Genomic DNA, 26900 nt, shown 5'->3' with positions numbered 1-26900 from the left:
TTCTAGAGCTTTGTTAGGATCTCCAGGGCCACTTTCGATATTTGACCCTTTTGATAATTCCTGCATGTGGCTTGGGAGTTTGTGAGTATTACGGCTCACTCTTCAAACGTCCTGGCTGCCAGCACAATATGGGTCATATATGCCAGCTCTTCCGTGTCATATGTCCTGATCCTCACAGCTGTCAGCTCTACTCCAGATGAATTTTGACCCCCTGGGATTCCTTAACACCTACATCCAAGTGCATGAGCGTTTTTGCATTTCGCCCTCATCAAAATGCAACCACCGCAGCCGGGATCAAACTCGCAACCTCGAACTCAGCTGCACAATGTCACAGCTATTAAGCTACTGTGGCGGGCAAATAAAAAAAAAAGTGGAAGAACACAAAAGCTTTGTGTAATGTGCAGTTCTGACTAGCAACTATTCTCAATATGGACAACCTCCCTGTGCATGGTGAATGAAGATTCACTAATCATAATTGATGACACACCTTACAAAGACTTCCAAGGTGAAACATTCAGAGACATTCAAGAATAAAAGAAGCAACACAATCTGCCAGTGAACTGCCACCTATTGTGCATGCAGGCAGCACAAAATGCTTACCTTGGACGTTTAGGCTGACGTGGTTCAACATTTGAGCTGTCCTCCTCCTCCTCTTCTGGAATAATTTCAGCAGGTGCAGCCCTTGAGAAAATAAAAGTGTTCACTACACGGTGCTTCAGGTGTAAAAAGCCCAATATGTGCTGGGCTTGATGCATTTGACTTTCGACACTACCATCCTGTCATCAATGACAGCCCAAAATTATTCACAGCAGGAACCCAAGTAGGGGTTCCTGCAAAGTTCGGGGAAACTCAATGTTTCCCCGTTCATGTTACAATTTATGCAGGTCACACATTTCAAAGATCAAAACGTTTGCCTTTGCACTCTGCTTGTGAGTATACATTATAAGTGCAATAGACGATATGCAAATTTTTGTGAGCTGGCTTTTTCACACATCTAAGTTGCCGTAACCAAGATGGCCATGCTAGCAGGATTGTTAAACCTTAGACATGCATTATGAAAGCTTGAACGGAGCGTTGAACAAAGAGCGCCAGGAATAATGTCACCAGTCCACATGTTGACACCTTAAAATTACTATTCTAGTCTTAGGTTGGCCTTCTTAGCTAGGCGGCCAAATGAGGTGTGTGGAGAAGTGCATGCGTAGGTTTTGCATGTTCAGCACTGCAGATGTTCATCACTAACGGGAATTACCTCATGCTTCGCCTTCCCCGAGGAGTGTTGCTCACTCTGCCCTTGGAAGGTGCCGGTGATGCTGCGGCTGCTTTTCTGGGGCTCTCTTTGCGGCTGGAAGACGACAGAGATTGATAATTAGCACTTGTGTTGCGGTGAGATTCATCCACATGTGCATGCACATTTTAACGTAAGCAGGTGCGCACCACATCCAAAAATGTGAAGCTAGGGATTCCTCACAGGCACAAACACTGCTTGTGCTGAGCTAAGGAAGCACACCCCATCTCCCTATTTGGTGAGGAGGTTCGCAAAAATGAAGCACTTGAGAAAAACTAAGGTGTGGCCATGGAAAGTAACAAAAAAAGTCAGACCTACCAACCATGTACGGCAGTGACCCTTTAAGGGTCACCACTGTACAAGTATATCAGTGGAGACAAATCCTAAGTGGCCACTGCCGTACACATACAGTGGCAACCAAATGTTTGAATAAATGCACCTTTTTGGAATGAAACACTGCTTAACATTGCTCTGGAGGTGCTGCAACCTTCTGCGACTTAAGTAAAATATTCTTAATATGCTGTCACCTCTTGGGTTCCATCGAAAATGATTTTTCGTTTCATTCTGTGCTGTATGCCACCTAGGTAGTTTGGAAGCATTTCCGCTTTGCCTAGTTTAGTGTTTAGTGCTCCCGCCTGCACTTGCACACATTACAATTGACATTCTAGCGCATGTCATTTATAGTTAAAGGGACTGACAACCAATCTTCATGGTATCAATTGTTTTTAGTGCAATTGAAAGATAACCTGTTGGAGAGTCTAATCATGAAATGCTAACATGAAAAACGCTGTGGAACTTTATCAGAATTTTTTTATCTGCAGTGAGGATGATAGCTGAGCGCGATAGCAGTGATAGGTGAGCATGATAGCGATTATACACAGGCAGTAAAGGAAGGCAGACGACAAGTGTGGCGGCAGCTGTGACAAAGCATGATATTTTTTATCAAGTCGATGTTCCTGCTATTCATGTTTTCTTAATTGTTCAAGTATTTCTGTGATAATAGCTATGTGTTTTCGTGGTTTACTGATCAACTGCGGTGATATTAAACCAGTCAAGATGAAACCAATTGGATAAAATACGAAGCAACGCCTTTGCACCTGATACGAAGTTCAGCGTGCATGCGTGCGATTTTGATTTTCGAAGCATAGAATATTGGCGAGTGCCCAATAATATACCAACTGCACCTTTAAGCAATAATTATACTCTACTTAATAACGGTCAACTTACGTACAGTAATTTCATAGAATAAATCCAAAGTATCAAGATTTCACCACCAGGCCTCGCCGCTTACTGGTTTTTGTGACTTTCTTGGCTAATTTAAAACTGTAATTCCTACTGAAATCGCGAACAGCAAGCTGGGTTCTATCACTATAAATCATGGTTATTTTATTTTCACCAACGTCTCAAAACACATTCTGGCCAGTTGTCAGTCCCTTTAAGGGCATCGCTGAAGCTGATCTTTATCTTGTTTCTTATCACTCAAAGTGCTATCGCAAGATGCTCACCCACACGGACATCCCGCAGGCGCATGCGATTGCTTTGTTTACAATAGGCGGGCACTCGCATCTTTTTTTTTTGCAACTCACGAGAGGACTGACAAAATTCAGTCCGGCAATGCAACGTTTGACCATTGCAGGTTTATCACTGGCTTCGTTTTTCCAATGGGTGCACAACCACTGAGCTTGCATGTCGGCGCACACATGGCGTGCACATGCCTTGCTTTTGCTATGGCCACATGTGCCTGGGGCCATATTCTCTAGCAATCCACATTATTGTTCATTCTTGTGGCCCTCTGTCATCGACCCATACATAGATCGGAGGCCACCACACAGCTACGAATAAGGAAAATGAAATGGAACACCTCAAATAGAGGTTCTACTTCAACGTATTTAGCAATAAACCACGTACAAGACTAGACACACACAAAAAAAATTCTTGTGGCTTTATTGTCACCTAAAATACTTATTGCCTGTTTTTTTCGTGAAATAAGTCACTCTGAAAAATTTATATCCGTAATAAAAAAAATTTGAGCCTGGGGAAAAGGACGCTTAAAAAGAAAATGCAACCCTCAAAAGGCTAAACGATACTACAGCCAAAGCTCAAGAAGCAGAAAAAGTTGGAAAAGGTTGCTAAAAATTGTCTTATTACTGAACATATTGACTATTCACTAAAGATTTTACAGGTTTAGTTCTGTAGTGTTACTCTATACAGGCACTCGTTGCAAGATAGGATAACCTGGGAGTTACAAGATAACCTGCGGAGGGGGGGGAAAAAAGGAAGAAGAAAATGAACGGAACAGAAATGGCTATGAAGTTTATCCAATAGTCGCATTTGCATTGCACTGGCTGAAATTTCGGTTGGTGTTATACTTTATTTAGTTCCATGATTAAGTTGCGCTGATGCATGTAGGTCAGAATAATCAAACTGGTCAGAAATATGTAAGGCTCTAGAAACTCACTTGGCAACAGTGCTATATTTAAATACGAAATCAAACTTATTGACCCAATATGACAATCTTAAGGTCTAAAAATCTGGGATTTAAGACAGTGGTTGGCTGGTTCATGTTTTCTTTGGGGGGGGGGGGGGGCAAATGCAGTTGCCTTGATGACCCACCGTTGACTACAGGACATGCCGCAAGCTTGAAGCCTAGTCACTAACGAAAAAGAGCTGACAGGGTAAAATTCCTCTCCTGCAAAGTGTTAAGAAATTGGAAAATTATGGGGTTTTACGTGCCAAAATCACAATCTGATTATGAGGCACACCGTAGTGGGGGACTCCAGATTAATTTCAACCACCTGGATTCCTTTCACACGCACCTAGATTTAGGTACACGGGCGTTTTTACATATTGAATGCAACTTGTAAAAGAAAGGGGGGGGGGGGAGTACTTTAACTGCGGGCAGCACAGAGAAGTAGCCCCTACATTTTTTTGCTACCTCAGGCAGCAAGCAGAACACCTCCCCCCCCCCCCCTTTTTTTTTGCTTTCATTACTGCCTATGCACAACTGTGCTTATGGACACTGATGTATGTCAGTCTCATGTATCACTGCTAGAGTACTACTAGGTTTCGCTGTCGATGGCAATCTCTACAGAAACTGAAGATAGAAATACTGTAATGTTAAATGCTAGTGGTGATACGTGGTGCATCATCTGACTGTTACTTTGAGCAGGAAGCTTCATGCTGTAACTTTGTGCTGTAACACATGCGCTGTGCACTATTATGCATATGTGCACATATAACATAAAAAAATAACACTCAGTATGCTTTAGTGCAAAATTATTGCTTGGTTTCCTTGGAAGATCTTATTTACATCTGCTTACTGACAAGCTTTTCAGACACCCCAAGTGTCCTAAAGCACATTAAAGTTTTTTAAAATTTATTTATAAAACACAGAAAGTTACAAATATCTCATAAAATTTTTTCTGAAAGCATGACTGTTATATCGAAGTTTGATCACAGTCCACGTCTCATTTTGACATAATTACGTGTGTAAAATAACTCACGCAACATCCGACACTGTAGCTTTCTCTGGACTTGCCACTGGAAGTGCTACAGGCTTTTCATTGCGGATGAACCTGCAATAACGTTTTAATTATGGAGTATAAAATCAGACCATGGCACATTCCACAATGTACGTGAAAAATGGAGGCTTCAGATTCACATTCCCTAGACTATGTTCAGGGATACAAGAATAACTGAGCAGCTCTGTCCATATATTTTTTTTTTTCCTGAGTGTATACAGGAACGACCTCAAAGTCAGGATTAGGTAGAAGCTTTATCTCAAGACAAACTTAGATTTCTCTGTTCACATACATGTGAAATATAGACATGCTCTCATTAGGAAACCACTGATGCAATCTGAGTCAAGTTTGTCAGGTTTAAGGGGAAGAAGCTGAACTCTACCAACCAAAGGAACCAAAATTTTGACTCGTGGCCTCAAATTTCTGTTGCCAGAGTTGCCAGAATTCAGCAAGCTTAAAAAATAAATGGTGGCCAATGATCACAAATCCATTACCTTATACCAAGAGCAAATATTGCAGTTCAGAAAACTGCATCTGTTAAAGCATCTGAAGTGGACAAATGTGATATAGTTAAACCTCAATGTAACGAACTTCAATATCACAATATTCTTGATATAATGAAGTATTTGACTTTTTATAACTTCTTGTCCATAGAACACCATGTATTTAGAACTTCAATATAATGAAGTCTGTTTATTACACAATTGCAATATAATGAAACTTCACTGCCGCCGCAAAGGAATATAGAGACAAACGGAAGCTTCTGTGGACGTAGATGGTAAATTGGCTGACTTATATGCAACTGCTTCCGAACACACCTCTCAAATTGCAAACAAGAGCGACCACTAAGCGGAGCGACGTCATGTTCTGTATCAAGTCCAAGTGTGAAAACATGCTATTGCGCCTCACACGCTGTTATGCTTTAGGTGTCAGTGAAAGCATGTAAGGGCGAGCGGAGAAGGGTGGTGGCTTGATAAGTGCCATCTTGCCACGCGAGCAAGGGGAAACGGGGAGGAGAGTGAGCTCGCGGTAACGCAATCAAAAAAGTGCGAGGGTAGGTTGGCACGCATCTCCTTTTCTAGCGTGGCCGTGGCTGCGCATAGCGGTCACAGCGTGGTTGAGTGTATACGCCGCTTGCACTCATTGCTTTAGCAGTAATCTGCTGCGTGTGAACAGGGCGAGCTGAGATGGCATGGCATTGTGTGCTGTTTGCTCACTGTGCTGGAGGCAACATAATCTCTAGCTTTAGAGACACACTGAAGCGAGAGGCAAACGGAGCTTTCGCTCCTCGCTGCCAGTGTTTTTCATGAAAGAATTGTTGCACTGCCCACAACACTATCAGCCGCGGTACAGTGGACATGAAAGCTTCATGACGCTGCTTCGCTTCGGCGGTCACTCTTGGTTAAACAGCGCGCGATTTGAGAGGTGCATTTGAAAGCAACTGCTTGTAATTTAACCATTTTACCATCTGCGTTTGTGGAAGTTTCCATTACCTGTCTTTGTATCCCTTTGCGATGGCAGTGATACTTCATTATAGTGAAATCGTGTATAAACACGCTTCATTATATTGAGGTTCCAAATACATGGCGTTCTATGGACAAGACATCATAAAAAGTTAAATACTTTGTTATATTGAAGTTTGTTATTCAAAGTTTAACTGCATGATTATTCATGCTTCAAAGGGCCCCTCACTGGTCTGGGACATTGCAAATAAGGTAACTGCATTATGCCCCCACATCATACAGCAGTGATTCGTCTCCACGCATTACATTTATGCTCACCAATAAAAACATTTAAAATTTATTAGGAAAGTTAGTGCTTTCTTCTCAGCACAGTCAGTCTTCTCGGTGTACCGCAGATTCACCTTTCTATGTCATGGCAGAGTCACAGAAAGCTGGAACAAGTGGGCATTACGAGCATTTCAAGTTTAAATGTGGCATGCCTGGCACAAATGGACAAAATACCTTGGTTTGATATTCAACATCCAACACTGTAGAAAAAAAAAAGCACCACCAGGAGGCAGGGCACTCGACATAAGTTTGTGGTGCAGGCTCTTTGGCTGCAATAAGAGAGTTCTGGAAACGTTTCCCAAAGGGTGCCCTAGGTTTGGCAGCATGTAATGCAATTTTTGACAAGGACGGGTGGGGGGCCCTTTTAATGTGCAATGGTATGTGTGACAGCAGCAAAGATAGCAACGAGAACAGAAGCAACCCACTTGTTAGACAGCACAGGTATGCGCGACAGGACAACTTCTGGCTGCATGGCCACTGTGGTTGATGCCATGGCTGTCCCATGCGAGTTGCTGCAGAAGCAGTGAGCAGGTGCATTTCAAGACTGTGCCAGTCAGCTTCTTGTGTTTTTTGCAAAAGCTTTAAGAATTGGTTGCTACGCTCAAGTGTGTTAGTGCTCATTAGTCTTCAAGGCCAAGTGCAATGAAATTTCACTCTGATTAAAGAGGTTATAAATGAGTATGGTACTATAGAATCATTCTTGGCAAAGCTGCAGGGCTGGTAAGGGCTCATTCACACCGGCGACTGACTGGGGTCGCGCGACCAAGTTGGTCGCAAAGCGACCAGTCACAAATGGTCGCACACGGTCGTTTCTCTCGAAAAGCGACCGTTTCAGGCCAGTCGCTCTCTGTGCGATTTTTCAGTTGCGCGACCATGGTCGCAAAACTGATAAACCAATCAGCAGCGCACCGGAAGTGATCTTTCATGTGTCTACATCCGGCCTCTTCCTGCGTCGCGGCAAATTCCGCGTAGATTCCAAGAAATCTTGCTGAGAAAGATAATCTTCGGGATTGTGACTTGTGGGTCGCGCTCAGCCGGGCTTGCCGGTATGAACATCAGTCGCCTTCGGTCGCTTTTTGATCACGAGTCGCAAATCGTCGTGCGACCTCCTCAAGTCGCCGGTGTGATTGAATCATAACAGTCTTATTAGCACCATTTAAACAGCACATAAGCAGATGATGGGTGCGCTAGGCGCTATGATGCAAGTCCCAGCACATTGCCACCAAGATTTGTTTAGCACTCCACGGGCAACTGCTTGTGCCCCTTAACCTCGAAGGTCATGCCAAGGGGCCATTCACTTCCAATGAAGACAAGGCATTGCCTATCAGAAGATACACTGAGAAGCAGCAAGTGTGAACCCACTGAATTTTAAGAACTGGATCGCACTGCTCCGGAGTATTAGCAATGCTTACAACCTGCGCAGTGTGTATGATGTGGATGAGCTTAGCCTGTTTCTCAGGTTTCAGCCCAGCAAGACCCTAAGCATGAAGGGAGAGTTCCGTCATGGTGGTAAGATCAGCAAAGATCACGTTATGGTACTGTACTGTACTGTACTGTACTGTACTGTACTGTACTGTACTGTACTGTACTGGTGCTGTAACAAAGATGGCAGCAACATGACGAAGCCATGGATGATTGGAAAGGCGAAGAACCCTACTTGCTTGCATAACATCGCTTGCCTCCCTTGTGTTTGCAAGCATAACACAAAGGCGTGAATGTCGTGCGACATTTTCAAACAGTTCCTTCGATATCTCAATGAAAGACTGGAGTGCAAAGGGCGCTAAGGTGTGTTTTTTGTGTACAACTGTGCAGCTCATCCGTAAGACATGTTGTCCTCCATAATCTGAGCGTCATTTTTCTCCCAGCAAACATGACGAGCCAGTCGTAACAACTGGTTGTAGGTGTCATCCAAAATATAAAACACATCTATAGGAAGTGCATTGTGCATCGTCTCCTTGCTTGTGTGTCCACGGGTGAGGATCCTGGGAAGCTATCACTGTGGGATGCAATGCATTATCTGAACCAGTCGTGGGAGAGCCTAAACCACGGAACTGTAAAAAACTCCTTTAAAAGGTGCAGTTTTTGGTGCAACCCAGCAGAAGTGCAGCCCCGCATCTATGACATGCTTGAAGATGAAATAGAAAATAGAAATAGAGTTCTGCTGCACTGGCGCTAAAGGCGTGTTTAAGATTTTGTTGCGGAAGATGACAATAGCTCCAAGTGAAAGCCACAAAGCACGGCAGAGGATGTGGAGGCGATAAAAGCCGACGAAGCACAAGCAAATGAAAATGACGATGAGGGTGATTGCATGCATGCGCTAGCTGCTTTCGCCGAAGCCCCCGCTGGACAGCTTCTTTCGTGCCAAGGACAACAAAAATTCAGAAAGGTCTGCAGTGTGTGGAAAAGGAACTTAGCCTTTCTAAAGGGCAGGTACTGCACCAGCAGAATATTACAGAAATGCTTTGTAAGAAACAAATGCCCTCGCATCTAAAACCTTCTTTCTGTTGCATTCTTTCAATTTTTCATGAATTTGGGTGGTATGTCTTCTAGGATGGTACATTTTTCTCGCATTTTTTTAAAAAATGTATCAACAACTTTTTACTGTATTTCACAAAAACTGAATATTAAAGTATGATTACTGTTCTCTGTCTGCAATACAAAGTATCACAAATTATCTGCAATGAAGCAACGACAAATGTTTCCGAAGCAATGCAGAAACAAAATGGGGAATGCAAGCTTTGTTTTTGGTTTTGCAGTGGAAGCCTAAAAGACATCCTGTGAGTTTTGCTTACAGTTAGAGTATCAGGCTGCTGTGATAAGGGAACTGGGCTCAAGATCAACTGTCGGGCAAACTTGGGTCATGGACACGAGAGATTGGGCATGCGTTGCTTATCAATCAACCCGTTTCACACCAACCTGTCTACCTGGATATGTGCCAGTGCTTATGTGCCGCTCTTCAACGAACCTATTTCACCCCATCTTGTATCACTGGGCACGTACCACTGGGTATATGCCATTCTCAGAATTCGTCCCAAGTGTATATGCCTGGTAAGCTCACCAGCTACAACTCATAGATTGAAATATGTGCCATAAGCTAATTAAGAAGTTAATTCGTGCAATCATGTTAATTGTTCAAGAAGCATTTCCATTTCTCATAGAAGTAATGACCCTCTCAGAGTAATTTAGCTCAAGGGTTAGAACTATGCTATTTGTAAAGGTTAGTGCAGAAAAAGAAAAAGAGCCTATTACATGGATATGGCGTTGTATGGTTCTACTGCGTACGGTCACAACCTGTTTGAAAACTTGTTTTCACGGTTCCTACAGTCCATAAACTTTAGCAGCTGACTGTAGTGTCTGTTCCAAATCAATAAAGCTCACTAGAGCCACAACAAAAGTGGGCGTATAGCTGTGCAATGCTGTCGATCGTGGGCACTCTAGGTCACAAAAATATGGAGGCTTCGACGTATACTCACAGCGGGCCAGTGTTGGCAACAGCTCCGCTTCTACAATGACTCGCGCCCAATTCTACTCATGATCCATATGAGCTACACTTTCTCGAAATAGGCTGTACATGTTTGGGAACAATAAACTTCAAACTGAACATTCATCCAACATGCTCAAATCGTACGCATACACCGTCAATATGCAGAAACAGACCCACGTCAAAATCAAGAGTAGAGTATCGAGCAGAAAATAAAAATTTGAATCAAAAGCAGACAGCCGCATTTCACTCCCTTCAAAATGCAGTCGGGATCAGACCAACGACCTCAAGCTGAGTAGCACAACACCGTAGCTACTAGGCTACTGCAGCAGGTAAACGTTAACTTTCTTTGTCAAACTCTAAAGTATAACAAGTCATCTTTAAACATAAACTATGGTGCTCTTAATAACAGCTAACTTATGTACTTCAATCTGACTACGTGGTGGGGCTCCAATGCTAGCACCAAAGCTCCACGGTAGAGTGTTGTGGCATGCAGTTTATTGCGAATTCCTGGCAGATTTTAAAAAATAATTCCCATTCAAACCACGAACATTCAAATTATTATAAAGCAGGTTCTCATTATTTCCACTAAGATCTCATTATGCACTCTGAGTGGTTGTCGGTGAGTTTAACATCACAAACAAGAGTTTATTTATTTATTTATTTATTTATTTATTTGTTTATTTATTTCGGAATACTGCAGGCCATTGCTTGGCCCTTGTTTACTTTTCTTAGTGAACAAGGTTCCCAGCAAAATTTTGTCTTTCCAATTTAGTGGTGCTGCAATCCCGTATTGCAATGATTTCCAGAGAATGTGTGACCAATTAATCTAATGGTGCCAATTAGAATGAAAGCACTAAAGCTGTTCTAATCTTTATTAAAGCTTTTTCTAAAATGTCATAGCAGGAATCATATCTAGAAAACCTTGCGAGCGCATTTCTATGCTTCTCCGCAAGAAGGAAAGTACTTTCACGTACAGTATGTTGCTCTACACAAAAACTGGTTCACGGTACACATATCTCGAACATATATCCTACTGGGACTATACAGATGTAAGTACTTTCTTTTACGCACTTGAGTGCGTGAATTTAAAGCAAGAGTACATACGCAGACCCAGCCTTAAGTGGTGTTCCAGATGAAGCGCCATTCACTCTACGTGTTGTAGAAGCCACATTGGTATCTAGGTGAACCGTGGAAGCCCTGTAACAACAAAAACACACACAAAAATAAGCAGCCCAGACACAATGCAAGCATGTAGTAATTCAGTGAAAAAACTTTAACACACAGCACCAAACAGCCAGGATGCACTACCTAAGCACAGGTGCAAGAAGGAGTTTGTCAGAGCTTATTCCTATGACTAGAAAGTCATAGGGCTAATCTACTACAACTCTACAGATGGGTAACAGAGCAAGAGTGAGACAACTGGACACATTTTTGGCACATGTACTGCAAACGTTGTGGAGCTTTACAAGCCACTCTTTTCAGAGGAAGAAACGGCAATTAGAGCATTCACAAAAGAGAACATCATCCTGAATACATGCAGATATTGGCAGATAAGAAGCTAAAGGGGTCTTGAACCACTCCTTGAGCTTCGTAAAAAAACACGGCCCACAGCATACGCTGCTGTGAACATCTCAGCCAAATTTTGCAGTCAGCGCGATGCGTGAAGCTTGCAAGCAGAATGCGAAGTCACCTTTTTTTTTTCAAACACTATCTTTTCAACAGAAGCCTGCTCCTCACTCTTTTATGGACACTTTATTTCATAATATAGCAGATTCTATACACAGCTGCTATTGGCCAATAGCTGACATCAATGAAGACGGGTGTTTAAATCAGTGCACTTCTTCCTACTGCTACTGTGTATATTTGTTGACGCAGTTTAACAAACAGGCTGAAGTAAGTGAGAACCTACTTTCGAATTTCAATAATAATTAAATATTTCTGGAAGAAGCAGACTATCGCTTGCTCACGCTTGGCCGCAGCCGCCCACATAGGAATTAAAACTTTGGCCACTCTTCTTGTCAGTGTTGCAGCAGTTGGGTCTCGCTAATTTTGACTAGTTTTAAACACTCAACTAGCCTCTAACCATGCAAAACTTAAGCTCAGACCATACGCACACTTGCCAGTGTGTGCTCATCCCTGGCTGCTCCTAGTTAGAAGCCTTGGCAGACTGTGCTTCATACTGAGCTATTGATAACGCTCCAAAATAATGCTTGCGATAATGCACAAGTTGGATGTAGATACTATTCGTCAGTCAAGCTGGTGCAGGACAAAGCTGGTCTGCACCACATAGCACAGCCAAACTGGAGCATATGAGCACGAGCGCGCACTCAAGCCCTGTCGTGCACAAAGCAAACGCTTTGCATGCACACTATAGTCGCATGTAGCTGCGGTCTGCTGCGACAAGTCTGCTGGCTGAGCGCACAGTGGCCCACTGAGGACAGCCACATTCGATACGTCGTAGGTGCCAAAATTGGAAGTAGGGGTGTCCACATGAACATTCGAAATCAAATTTGAACTGTGCGCCACGGTTACGTTCAGAAGGTGAAGCGTTGTGGTGACACCCTGCTCTGCCGTAGCCTTCGCAGTGCAAGTCATTGAAAAAGGAGCAGAAGCACCGCGAAGGAGGTGTTTCATTGCCAACAACTCCACTTCTGCTAAGTTTTACAACTTTTTGCAACAACATATTTCTGAAATAGTGTATTTTAACTTCAAATGCATTTCTCAACTTTGATAAAAAAGGGTCCAGGGCCCCTTTAAAGGAACACGATTACTTGACAGATGGGAGGATGAAAGGAGGAAAGAGAAAGGGCAGCTTTCACTAGCTTAAAAGGACTGACAACTGGCCAGACTGTGTAGCTCGCATTAAAAAAAAAATCTTGCTCTGAGCAAGCACGTATTGATAAATACACGTGCATCCAATTAGACGCATTGCACTGCCAACAACAAATTTGGCACAGCAAATACTGACAGGCAACACCTTATTTCTATATCCCGGTGAAATTTCCAGCGACTTTGGTGTTACCGATTTTGCCTGCTTCAGGAACTCGTCTGTATAAAACTTGTACAAGGAACGTACCCTTCTTGCATCCTTTTACAAACCGAACTTCTATTGGAAGTGTCGGGAGATTGGAGAGCAAAACTTTTCAGTGAACTGATTTTTTTTTTGTTGTTGTTGTTGTTAACACGACACAACATTTGTAAAACTGTAAAATGAGTCCGAATTCATATATTGCACAAAAAATTCGGGAGGACTGGCAGGTATGCTTGAGCCTGAATGACAAAGTTGTTAGGTATTTTTCGTTCCGTTCATGTTGTTGAATTCTTTAAATATGGTGTAGTGTCAGTGCATGTGCAGTTGTACCTGTGTGAGTATATGTGTACAGTGTATGTCTTTAAAAGAATTTGATAGTTGCAAGTAGCATCAGTGTTTGCCTGTAACTTCTTCCCTTGTGATAAAGAAAAGTTTTTCACAGTTCTCCCAATGGACACAGGTTGCGCACATTCAAAGTGAAAAAAAAGTAGAGCACTGGAGAAGATACGCACCGTGCACTCTGTCTACGAGCTGCACTTCTGGTCGGTGTAGGTAATACAGCCTCAGGCAACTTGCTGCTTGGCTGAGGTATGACTGGCTCTGGTGCGCTGTGTATATTAAAAAACAAAACTGAAATTACATGCAACAGAAAATAAAGCACACCGATTAAGGTTACCTAATTACTGCAAATCACATAATTTGCAAAGACTACTAACTAGAATAACAGTAAGGAATATATGTCACAAATATCAGGCAAACCAAGACCACAAGAAAGGACCATACTAAGGAGAATCACAAGGTGTGAGCAAGCTCAAAGAAGTTGTAAAGCTAACATCAGAAACGTTAGATTGAATAAATCTCTTGTGCTAAGTGTTAGTCTTCTTTGTTCATCATGCTATATTTTTATGAGCACAAGTCACCCAAGGACAAATACTAAACCAGCTAATAGTGGACATCACACCAAAAACACTATAAGGCAACCTTAACTTTAGGAAGTTCTACATTTATGTTAGCATTCCGTGCAAAGTACACAACTGTAGCCACTGAGGGCAACTGCACACTAATATACAGCAGCAGTGATGAGGAATAAAATATATTTTAAAAGAACATAAGTAAGCTGCTATGTTAGTTGGCTAGCTATTGTTTTAAGACTCATTTGTCAAAGGCAGTCTTTTCCTGCCAGGCTATCATAATATTGTACTTTCTGTAGAACATCAAGCCAACTGCTACGCTATATTAAATGAAGTACTCCAAGTCATAAAATGTTTTAAACTTCATTTTCTCACAGAAAGATGACTACATGCAGCATTAAACATGGGAATACACACTCATCCACAGTCTGCAGTGGCGTGCCAGTCTCTGCGCTGTCCGGTTCACTGATCGTGTCCTTGTGAGCTGAGGAAGCCCTATAACAACAAAATCCCATTTAAATGTGAAGCCAAACCCAAACTAGTTAAATAAAATTAGAGCTATGAACATAGAGGTCAAGCCTTCCACAGCAGGACGACACAGCAAACATGTGCCTGTTGTGCTCAGCTTAGTTGCCAAGGGGCAGCTAAGCACCATTTTGCAACAGAGCAGGGATATGCACAGCATGCTGTTGCCAAGAGAAAACAGGCAAACAAATTCTGTTTTGATTTTGAAAGAATAAAATTTAAGCTAGGTTAAGATTATTTCAGAATACTAAATGCAAAGTAAACCAGAACAGGGCCAGTCAGTGGCCTCTGGGTCAGTCCTACCATCTGCAGAGGTGTGCAATATAAAAGCAGACATGTGGCTTTGTGGACGGCTTAGTGCCACTTTAGCATCGCCACAGAGATGTTCACAGCAGCCTATAAACGCATTTTGCACAACCGTCATCATCGTCATCAGCCTGTTTTTGCACAACCACCACATTTTATCAAGTTCTGACATTTTTGTCTAAACGTTTCATCAGAAGATGCAGGAAACAAAGAAATTACAATAATGGCAAAACCTTTTCCAGCATGTGCTAGCTTAAAAAAAAAAAAGAAATAATTAAATTCTGGGGTTTTACGTGCCAAAACCACTATGTATCTGATTATGAGGCACGCCGCAGTGGGGAACACTGGATTAATTTCGATCCCCTGAGGTTCTTTAACATGCACCCTAATGCACGGTACACAGGCGTTTTTGCATTTCGCCCCAATCGAAATGTGGCCGTGGTGGCTGAGAATTGATCACGCGACACTGCGCTTAGCAGCACAATGCCATAGCCACTAAGAAACCACGGCAGGTATGTGCTTGTTTGACACTACAAAGTAAGCCTGGGCTTTTCTGCGAAGAACACTGAAAAACATCATTGAGCTCCTAAAACAAAATTTGCCATCACCAGTAAAGCAGCTAAGGAGTCCCCATATATGCTACCATCATGAATGTGAATATACCACAGGAAGTGACTATGCCAGAATAGACACAACAATGCTGACGCAAGTAGGCAATGTCACTGCCAACTGTGTTCAGCAGTGCTTTTAAACAGCATTGCACAGAAAATGCAAAGTAGTTGTTCGAAACTTTTAAGCACATACCGTATAGACTCAAGCAAGGGCCACACTTTTTTTTTTCTCACAGTTTTCACGAGGTGTGGTCCTTGCACGAGACTGAACCTTTTGGTCAAAATGGTGCCGGCCCAGCCAGCGAATACTGCATACCCCGGATCCCCGAATGTACCACTGCATCAGAGGTCAATGCGCAGCTCTTGCCATCTAGTAGGGTCACGTGGAAGTGCACAAGGCACGAAAATTCACCGATACACATGCGCGGCCATCAAACCTGATTGCTTCTCCAATTAAATTTTTTTTTCTCCAAATATAGGGCTGCCACGCTGCCAAGTTGGGGGTGCGACCCTTGCGCGGCTGTGGCCCTCACACGTGTCTATACGGTATTAGAGTTCCTATGCCTACTCTAGCTGGATAGCTTTTACAAACAAGACCCCAGATCTCAAGTATACAGTAACGACTGAGAGAAGAAAACTATGTAGAGAGACAATAATTGTGGGTTACATCAGCCCTAAACAAAAATGAGGAGAGGACAAAACAAAGACAGCAAACAGAGAACAAGTCCCCACCATTAAGAAACAACACAAGCACACAGTGTCATTAAATTACTGAGAAGCACTTTTGTTCTAAGTAATATCCATGTGGCTAAATTAATGGGCATAAACATCACATTAGCAGACAGCTGATTATGCTGTGGTTGCAGTAAAAGCTCAAGGTGCTATTTAAACCTGCTGCTTCATCTGCCACAGACCTCTAGTGGGTAGCAATGACAACTTTTACACTGCACATCCTGGCTTAAGAACTCGATGTACACCACTGCAAGTTGCTCGAGAAGGTCACATTTTTCACCAAGGCACTCGACTGCACACAAGCGGGCACGCCATGCAGGGCAGGGTTAAGCTGACACACCAACTGTTATCAAGCAGACAGTGAATGCAGTTGACCATACCTCCAATACAAGAATGGTATCTGCGAGAGAAAGCTCTGCTCTGAGCCCTCTGTTGTGGTTATACCAGTTCTAAACAAAAAGGGAAGCAACGAAAAGAGGAAAGGGAGAGGAAAAAGAAAAAAGGATAGATCACTACTACAACACAGCAGAATAAGTGACACGAGTCAGATTAAATAAAGCCTGAAGGCACTGTCCCACCAAGTTCACTCATTTGCGGGGTAGCAGCCAGCAAACACCAAGTTCACCTAAGTCTATGACAGGTTTGGTAGGTTCACAAACTAGCAAATGAACAGTCTACAGGTAATGCACAGCCTCCGAGTTACTCTGAACTGAGAGAAGTTCCTTCCACAGCTTTATTCAATTACCTGTCTCGCTGGACTGATTGTTCAGCGTTTAGCAAGGCACAGTATAACATATTTAAAGTGAAAGCAAAATGCAACCACATAGCATTGTTATAAAGACAGGCCTGTGGGGTCAAGGTCCTCAGGCTGATGACATGCTTGGCACAAGCAGGAAGGGCAAGGTTTCAGAAAAGTGAAATGAAGATTCATCTGTCGTCTTTGCAGCATGTCTCCATTTTTCTTTCTCAGACAGCGGTATTGAACAAACAACCGGTGACACTGCTATAGTTTTGTGGTGACAAAGCCCACCAAATGAGCCAAGACTTGAAAATTTCTTGTGTCCATTTATGCCGGATCAACAGTTCACAAGAAGTCCCTCGACCTCCGGTTGTCACCACAGACATATACAGGTGCTACATTGAACTTGGGCAAATTAAAATTAAATTATGGGGCTTTACTTGCCAAAACCACAATCTGATCATGAGGCACACCGTAGTGAGAGACTCCGAAAATATGGATCACCTGGAGTTCTTTAAGGTGCCCTTAAATCTAAGTACCCACAGGTGTTTTTGCATTTCGCCCCCATCAAAATGCGGCTGCCGTGGCCGGGATACGATCCCGCGACCTACTGCTTGGCAGCCCAGCACCATAGCCACTAAGCAACCATGGCGAGTAACTCTGGCAAATCTTGGCACCACTGGGATCCATCAGTGTACGTAAGCACCACACAAAACCTCTCTCAGAGCTCTGCTGCTACTATACTCTGATTAACATGCAAACAATGCATACAAACTTTTGTTTCATTATCCTGAAATCTTGCCCCACAGTATTTTGTTCCTGCTCACACAGAGCACCTATCAAGGTTACGTAAACCAAGCTTTATAATAGTAGACATTCTCTACGACAGAGATGTCTGTATGGGGGTCTGGGTTACTAAGGAGGGACTTCCAAATTCCCTTGAATGTTATCATTAGTGATAAAGCAGAGGGGTCACTTGCTATACATGCCATACAGGATATTTTCAGCCCAGTCAAACGCATCAAAAAATCTCTACATATGCCCGGACATTTTTTTTTAAAGGCAGAGTGCACTGCCATCTTGGTAACAAAACAACAAAGCTCGGTGACAACACTGGAAAATAAAATAGTTTTAAATTTGGGCATAAAAAAAAAGAAAAGCAAAAACATTTTGAGTTAAGCACAAGAGAAGACATTGCAGCATTAACACCGTAAAAGCAAGGAAAAAAATTCGCAAGTTTAAAAGAGGAAGAAGTGTTTTAGACAAAATCACTAACTAACTTACAGTATACTGGAGAAGCAGAAAAAAAAGCTACTTGCCTTTTCAAACAAGCAGTCCTTGTCGTAGCTCGCTTTGTTTCTTTCTTTCCAGGAGTTGCCTTTGAAGTGCTAAAGCAGCATAAGTAAAAGACCATTGTGAACTTAAAAAGAAGAATGTTAGCAATGCATGCTCTTGGAAACTGACACAAAATGGCCAAGGAAATGAACATTACTGATGTTCACACTGAAATGATAGCAGCTGCTGATTGAGTGTTCGCCTCGGCTGCAGGAGGTTGTGGGTTCAAAACCACACTGCCGCCGGTTACCTACCAGTTACACAAACAGGCACAGGTGTTCCCTGGCCTGACACTCGCCCTTCTAAGACATTAAGTGCCCTTGGAAAGAAGGCATGCAAATCACATCGAACTCCGGGGGCACCACAAAACCCTGTAGAAGGGGCTTCTGAGCAACTCCCAGGCAGCTGTTTCCCATGTGGCATCCATAAGCACCTATTAGGCAGTGTAGGATTTAGAGATTGTGGTCTCAGAATCTGGTATCATACTGAGGGTCGTTCTCTTGCCTATGCCATCGGTGTATCTTGAAAAAGGTAGCTAGCTGGCCTATGCTACCAGGGTGTCACACGGTGGCTAAGCTGACCCATTACGTCATCCAAACTACCTTGGCAACAGTTGCTAACTTGTTGATTAGTTATTAGGTTGGGAGGATGGATATACAAAACAGGGGTTTATTTACATCGGATAGGCAAACTTATTTGCAAAGGCATGCTCGTACTGGCAGAAGTAGAGCACAGTACATAGCAACACTATAGCCCACAGCTATATTGTTTGGCCTGAGCAGGCTACATCATTCTGAAGGAGCACATCCCACACACAGAGGACTTCTCTTCAAAACCTTCAGTCTTCCATAGATAACTCACTAGGGTTACTGTGGTCATGTCCTAATCAGGCAACAGCAACAGTCATAAACTGTTCGCAGTATCCCACCCACGATATTGCATCACCCCACTGAACTCCGCCTCTGATGTTGCACCTTCGCCCTCACCTATGACGCAATGACGAGGTAATCAGGAAGCAGCAGTCAATGCTTCAGAAGAACTTCAGTTTGGCCTAGTTGGTATTTACTGCAAATCATATTGACCGCAAAAAAGACGGGGACATAGGAAGAAAACACCTGTGCTGTTTATGTGTTTTCTTCCTATGTCCCCGTCTTTTTTGCGGTCAATATGATTTGCAGCAGTCAATGCCATTCTCACAGTCGGACATCTGTTCCTTGCATCAATTAGCAGAGCCAGACTCTGATGATTGTTACCCCTTTCACAGAATAGGGCAGTTGCTGACACCTTGAGCGGATGTTGACCTCGCTGGTTGACTTGCAGTCTAGGCATAACAACTGAAATACTGGTCTTGTCAGCAGTCCCATGACCCTTGCGTTTCGTCTTCAGCTAATATGCCAAACATAACAGTGGGGACACTCTCGGTTTGGGAGGACGCCCCTTTCCAAGCATTGAGGTCATATAATGGCTGAGTGCCTAGGCGGGAGTGTGCTTGCACCCATTTTGCTAGTAGGCACCCAGTGACAGCTTTAGCTTGCTTCCCACAGTCATGACGGATGCTCTACAACAAGGCTGTCTGTAAGTGGACAAAGGGCGCCCAGAGACCACACCTAGAAATCTCTTGAGGGCCCCTTTTTGTGATGAAAGCTCCTCAAGCAGCCATGCATTAGGCCAGAAAGCATCTTTACCCATTACAAAAACCAATGGGCTTCTGGCGGCACCGAGATTCGAACCCAGCGCTTCCCACATAGGAGGTGGATGCTCAGCCACTAACTACGCCAACACTGTGGTACAGGAGCGTACAGCATACATAGAAGAACTCTGCTGGCATGTTTTTTAAGGACCTGCCGGAAGGAGGTGTAAGCTGGTACCAGTGGCATATTAGATTCACTAGCTGTTGATTTCTTTAAAATTTGACCTTAGCAACTAAAATGTCAAGGCTCTAACTTTTGCATATTGTTGAAAGAAACGCTGCCAACAAGCAGGAAACTATCACATGAATTTATGCCCATGTGCAAGTCAAAACACTTCAAGCTGGGAACTCATGCAACAGATATTACAAACAAATAAACATACGAACATATTAAAGAGACACTGAAGGCAAATTATTAGGTAAAGCAAAAGTGATGAACTGATGTTACAAGATGAATAAAGCTACACTTTCACCGAGAACAGAGCTACACGAACAAAACAATTATGTCTATGCAGGATAGGACTGGCACTGTGAAAATATGACAGCTGCTCCCATGACATAACACGTTCCGGTTATAACTGCTAAATTGTAGTCAACAACACCAACATGAAAAAATGCAGCTTGGCCAATTTTTGAGGCCAATTTTTGAGATCGCTAGCAGAGCTATGCAAGAGGGCATTCGATCACTGAGATCTGAATAGTGAAAGATTTATGCAGCCCCTTACTTCAGCACTTTCTCAGTATTCATCACTTACCCACGTATGCAGAGATGCAACTTAAGTCGAAGCGCATGCTTGACTTGATCCGAGTGACGCCTATCGGGAACGCGCCGAAGGAAACGCAGTGAGCGTCTTTGGGCACGTTAACGCCAGGCGTCATCTAAATCAAGTCAAGCATGTGCTTCGACTTAAGTTGCATCTCTGCATACGGGGGTTAGTAACTAATACATATCTTAGCCTAAAACAAGGGTAATGTTCCTAGAAAGTAAATCTGTCAGACTAAACTGCTTTAATCTTTGCCTTTCACATTAATGGTGTCAATGCTACATACGTGGTCACAGGCTGCAGCGGCGCACCAGGTTCAGTAGTAGTAAATACACTCTTCAGAGATGTGACAACCGTTTCTTTGCGAATTGAGGAAGTCCTGAAATACAGAACAGTGAGTATGCATAAATACGTAGTGTTTAAGAACAAGTATTAAAAACAAATTTTCAAAAACAGCACAAATAACGGGACAAGAAAGGGAGACAAACACGACACAGACTTGAAGATTTATTTTTATTATGCAAAATATATACACGGAAGGAAAGAGTGTACAGGGTAGAGATGGTGAGAAACAGCCAACAAACCACCATCACCCCCCCCCCCCCCCCTCATAACCCCACTCACCTACTTAAAGGGACACTGCAGACAAATACTAAGTAGATTTGGACTGTTAAAATACCACTCCAGAAATCTTGCAACCCTTGTTTCACACCAAGAAAAGACTTAGTTTACAAGAAAATTGCTTCTGAAAGGTCTGCATACCTATAGCGCAATTCAAATCGCCCGCTTCCCAGAGGGAAGTGGTCATGTTGCATAAGCTTTCACTGCCCTTTACTGCTTTCGGTGAGTAAAACGGCTCCTGACAAAAGGTGCTATGGCTTACTGTGCAAAACGCAAATGTGTGTCCATGGAGAAACCAAGCCAAGACAGAGCGCTGGATTTGCCGCCACTGCTGCTGCTCTTGGTCAACTGTTCGGGAATCCTGCGACAGCACATGGCCACGGCGTTCTCTGCTACTTGCAGTTTGTGCGAATTTCACGAGCTAGCCAAACCAGTGCAGCACCATGCGATAACGAAAACACTGAAATGCGAAAGCGTGGGCGTTGCATAGTGGGAAAATGAAACATTTAAACTGTCCGCATCATAGTCAAGGGTAACGTCACTGAATTCCTTTCTTTCTAATAATCAAATAGAACTGGACATGAAGAACTTTGTTTCGTCTTATAATTCAATACAATTATCTTTTTATGAGTATTTGAGTACTAGTGAGAGAATTATAATAATCATCATTGGGGCTTTAATCTGATCAGTGAGTATTTAATCGTGTTATGCATTTACATCAATTTGTCAATTACTAACACTCTGCGATAATAGAGAGTTTTAGATAGGAGCCCCGAAAGTTTGGGATACCAAAGAGCTTTGTGGATGTTAGCATTGAGGCACACACGAGTGAAGAGTTTTAGAATAGCGCTTTGCATTAGCGGATACCATCTTGTGCTTGCAGCACCACTACGGCATCAAAGAAATGCTATTATAAATATTAAAATAATATATATCTTTTATGATAAGAAGAGCAATTCTGACATTCGTATTGCCATGTTTAATTACGATTCTATTAGGAGCAAGCAATTAGTTGCGCTTGGTTTTGAGTATCCAAATTTACATGCCTTCACCAGCCAAGCTAAGCCGTGTCATGCCTACGAGCCATAATATCAACAAAACCATAAAATCGTATTCGGAATCACAGGCGCGTAATGAATCAATGTTCATAACACACACTAGTTAAGAGAAAGTGACAATCGCAGCCACTTCGCCTAGCTTGTGAACTTCACGCGTTACCACGAATCAAGCCCAGTTTGGTGCTAGGTTAGAGCCGTCGCTTCAATGGGTGCTGCCACGTTTGTTTACGCAAAGCTCTTAAAGCAGCGTTTGGGGCTACCACTAAATCAGTGAAATGGCGTGCCCGACACAAAACCCAAACACAGTTTGGGCCTTGTGCATGCGCAGCGGCTTCAACGCTATTTCTTTGGGGCCCCAAGTATTTGGGGACCCTATTCTAAAACTCTCTAATACTGATGCCTCAGACATTCTCTAGCACTAATCTATCACTAAGCTTGAATTAATACTTGCCTGTAGTGTCCCTTTAAATCCCCAGTTGGTCCATCACTCTTCAAGTAGTTGCACTTATGAACGGCATGGTTGGCCCCCTAACTTTCCTATTCTGTTTACCCTTTCAAGGTTAGGCGCTGCTGTTGGATGTCGTGGCTAGTCTCCTTGTTTGTTGGCTCTTTCTTGTCATCCCTGCCCTGTACCCCCTTTCCTTCAGTACATATATATATAACTTGCGCCGTACAAAATGAGTCTTCAATTGCAAGTCAACATTGCGTTTGTCTCTCTTTCTTGTCCTGCTTTTCGTGCTGTTTTTGTTCTTAACATCATGTACCAACTAGCCCAACTTTAACCTCTCCCAAAGTCCAAACAGCTGATAAGCATAGGCAGTACAATGACCTAGGTATATACTTCTTATTTTCATGCTTTTTTTTAAATATAAATTGTAGCATTGTACAGGTCTGTGCTCCTATCATGCCCAAAACATAAGTTGAGTAATAAATTATCAGATAAAATCAGCACCTTGTGCTGTCTTTCACTTCATTTATCCAGCTCATGAAATGTACTTCTAGCCCAAAAATCTTCAGTACATGTGGCATTGCAACAACAACAGATGGCTTCACAAGAATACAGGATTAACCAGAATCCAGCAAATTTGTAGTGACATGCATAAAAAGAAACAAAAGAAAAAGCACTTACCGTGTCGAGCGAGAACTCCTGGTTGCTGCTGTCTTTGTTTCCAACTTTTCCATGTCAGCATCCACAGCACTATAAGATCAAATAAACAAAACCATTTAAAATGAGAAAGCCTAGGTGCAAGTTAAGCATTCAACATGGTAGAATCTAAGCAGGCATTCTTTATTACAGCAGAATTTTTCACAGCTCATGCTGCTGCTTTGAGATTGATATGCACTCACTTGAACCAAATATGCAAATACAATGTTACAATTTAGTTATATGAAATATTTCAACGCTAAAGAGGGAACCTCAAACAAAAGCCTATTAACCCTTTGAGGGTCGATTTTTTTCGCCACATGCGACCACTCAGGGTCGATTTTTTTTATTGCACATTTAAATTCTTCAGAGGGAGCTATTTCGAAAAAGAATTACTGTAATTTTTCTAGGGTGACCGTAAAGTGAGAAAAAAATGTTTGGCGTTGGCATATATGGACTGTTTATTCATGAAAAACAATAAAAAATAGCAAATAAAGTTATGAGATTTAAAAAAAATTGGCGCATTGTTATACAATGTGCACACGAGAAAAATACACAAGAACAATGCGCACACGAAAATTTTTTGCAAGTCTCAAATGTTCCTTTTGCACCAATACTTCTTCAGCGTGTGGTAGTTCTTGAAGCATGGCTCCACGCAGATCGGTTTGTTGCACTCAGCGCGCATGTACCTTGTGTCCTCGCGATATTTTTGCTGCCGAGTGGTGTTGGCGCAGACATGGCACCTCCTCTAGGTACTGCTTCCCTGAGCAGACGTGGGAGGCAACTTCGGAATAAAGGGCCAAAAAAGGAAACGCATGCACGGCGGCATCCTTCGTATGCGGACCCCTGTGAGCAACAACCGAGCGGGTAACAGGCGGTCACCCTTTGAGTGACAAGAACGAGATAGCCATCAGTTTTGCGAGCAAAAGAAGCCGAAACCGCGTGCGGAACAAAACCGAAACTAACCGCCGCGCGCCCGCGAGCGCGCCAATGCGCGAGCGGTAGCAGACGCGCCGGAGCAAGAAAAAACTATAGAACGAAAACTGAAAGAGAGAGACGCGAGAAAAAAATTTCATGTATTCCCACATAGTAGCACCACATTCCAGGCAAGAAAAAGATAGGAAATTAGCGCGCATTTTAAACGTACAGACGGGGCCGTAAATATACGGCATCGACCATTTTCGGACCTGTTCGCGGCGCCGTATATTTACGGCGTCGACCCTCAATGGGTTAAATTAAGTAATTGAGGCATACAGAGCGTCACAAAATTTTCCAGTGACACAGACTATTAGAGAAGCGATGAGAATGATACGCCATTCCAAACAATAGCGGCTGGCTTTTCGCCACTCATCTGAGTGTTATGCACTGTGCTTTAACAAATCAAGCTCAGGACTGTTCACGCTTCTGATATTGATCGCAAACATGTGCAGTCACATGCAGAGCAGTCTTGCCTCGTGATAAGTGACCGAAAGTGCCAATAGCTAACGTATACAGCGCCTCTTGCGTTTTGCTTCCGCCACTCATTAGGCCATGTGTTCTGGAATTGCTGTCAACTCTGAAAATCTTCAGCGCAAGGTGTTACTGAAAAACGGCTGCTGACCACCCCAGAGTTTCACTTGTAGATGGCACAGAGGTCATACACAAACTGTTGCTTGGTCACTACAGTCGCTTACACTGCGCTCCCAGGTCATGCGCAATCTCCTGCCAAGCGCTGTTCTTGACATCTTCATTATGAATACTTTCATTCAATATTTTGTAAAGTTCAGGGTGCCTCTGCCGATGGACATTTTTCAACTGCCACGCAAAGCTCTGCAGCTACCAAATCTCTTGTCTACAGACTGCATCTCATCTACAGACCGCACAGGGTGGTCAAAGGGCAGCACACTGCCTCTGTGTTCGCTCTAATTCCCACGCCCCTTCTCCTCTTTTTATTGTTTACTAGTAAAATTGGGTGCAGTCACAGCTCGACACTTAGCACTTACGGTCCTTTAGATATGTTGTCTTGTGGAATTCCTGGGCCATGGAGTTGCACAGCACGAGCCAATTTTCAAGAAGCTTATAATCATGGAATTTCAGCCAAAACATTTTGTGCAACAGTGCATTTCAAAACTCGTTTTACTGTATAAAAAGAACAAGTGCTGTTAGGCAGTTGCAAATGCGCCTTCAGGATCACCGAGTACATGCATGCACGCAACACTGTGCTCACATTGTACGGTAAAAAATGCACAAATGCAGTTTGCAACAATACATTGATTTGGGCAAGTTGACAGTATTTGTCAGTTCCAAATACCCCTTCAGAACTAAGCGCAAGCCTGTTAGCAACGGTTGGGCGGTTATTTGTTTCTTTGAAAAAACGCGCCAACAGTAAGGATGCTTATGGTTTAAACAAGCAGTAAAAACAATGTCAATTGATTAACTTTTTTCACAATAGCTACCCTCTTTTTATTCTTGGTAATACAGGAATATCGCTACCCACTCTTGGAAATTTTTCTGCGGACGCCCATGAATCTTGCCCGATAACCAAATGCTGCACGAGTACTGCTGTCACGTGCGGAAAATAAACACAAATAATAGGTTCACCGCCGCCTTTTTTAATTCAGTACTGCACCATTTGAGTTCGCGGCGCTGAGCGACAGGCTTCTTCGAATCGCCTCACGTTGAGAACGCGTTATGGGCTCCATACCTGGGCATCTCGATGTCTTCAACCGGAATTTCCATCTTCATCGGAGTGGCAGTACTTTCGCGCTTGCGCTTCTTTGGAGCGCTACAACGAAGAAAAAGGCGATCGATTAAGCGCGAATGAAAATTATTCATCAGCAAACAACAGGCTCTGGTACGCAACCTTTTAGCCGCCGGTGTATCGTCGAGAAACTGAAGAAAAGGCCACAGGTCCCACGTAGGGTTCGATTCCTTCTTTGCCTTCACGTACTGATGTTTCAGAGACTTCCACTTGATCACGCATTTAGACTCTGCAAGAGAAAGCGCTCTCTGGTTCGCACCGCGTCTTGGCGCGTTCACCTGCGTCGCTGACAGGCGAAAACAAACGCGCCGCGCGCGTCTATACGGTCACTTACGTTGCACTCCCAGGCCCTGCGCAATCTTCTGCCAAGCGTTGTTCTTGACCTCATCGTTATGAAAACTTTCATTGAATATGTCGTAAAGTTCAGGGTGCCTCTGCACAAGCTGACACAGCTTCACACTGAATTCGTCCGGCATTATTCTTATTTGTTTAAATGGCATAAAATTAACAAAATTCAAACGCGGTAAGCGCCCGTCACAAGCCCATAAAAATCCGCGAATGTGCTGTAATCATAGAATAAAGAACCAACTTCGCTATAATTGCGCTGTATAGA

The 26900-nt window shown here is 43.1% G+C and overlaps 1 protein-coding gene across 6 annotated transcripts in view; it reads right to left on the bottom strand.

Annotated features, from left to right (window-relative positions):
• The window catches only part of LOC139059991 (nucleolar and coiled-body phosphoprotein 1-like), a 33552-nt gene extending 6652 nt beyond the window's left edge, over window positions 1–26900 (bottom strand). The window contains exons 1-15 of one of the 6 annotated variants that reach the window (XM_070538655.1): window positions 26622–26894; window positions 26390–26516; window positions 26231–26311; window positions 23533–23601; window positions 21608–21706; window positions 21011–21103; window positions 18255–18323; window positions 16577–16645; window positions 14440–14517; window positions 13624–13719; window positions 11185–11277; window positions 7022–7108; window positions 4789–4860; window positions 1250–1342; window positions 601–681 (exon numbers count right to left, since the gene is read on the bottom strand). In XM_070538655.1, coding sequence (XP_070394756.1) covers window positions 601–681; window positions 1250–1342; window positions 4789–4860; window positions 7022–7108; window positions 11185–11277; window positions 13624–13719; window positions 14440–14517; window positions 16577–16645; window positions 18255–18323; window positions 21011–21103; window positions 21608–21706; window positions 23533–23601; window positions 26231–26311; window positions 26390–26516; window positions 26622–26787 — 1373 coding nt within the window. In that variant the 5' untranslated portion in view covers window positions 26788–26894. Of the gene's footprint in view, window positions 1–600; window positions 682–1249; window positions 1343–4788; window positions 4861–7021; window positions 7109–11184; window positions 11278–13623; window positions 13720–14439; window positions 14518–16576; window positions 16646–18254; window positions 18324–21010; window positions 21104–21607; window positions 21707–23532; window positions 23602–26230; window positions 26312–26389; window positions 26517–26621 lie in introns of all 6 variants that reach the window. The other 5 variants (XM_070538657.1, XM_070538658.1, XM_070538656.1 and 2 more) reach the window with 5 other exon arrangements.

Source organism: Dermacentor albipictus, chromosome 5 (genome assembly GCF_038994185.2).
Source record: "Dermacentor albipictus isolate Rhodes 1998 colony chromosome 5, USDA_Dalb.pri_finalv2, whole genome shotgun sequence".
NCBI classification, from domain to species: Eukaryota; Metazoa; Arthropoda; class Arachnida; order Ixodida; family Ixodidae; genus Dermacentor; species Dermacentor albipictus.
The sequence above is the reverse complement of the archived record's forward strand: the minus strand, read 5'-3'. Positions and strand labels throughout refer to the sequence as shown.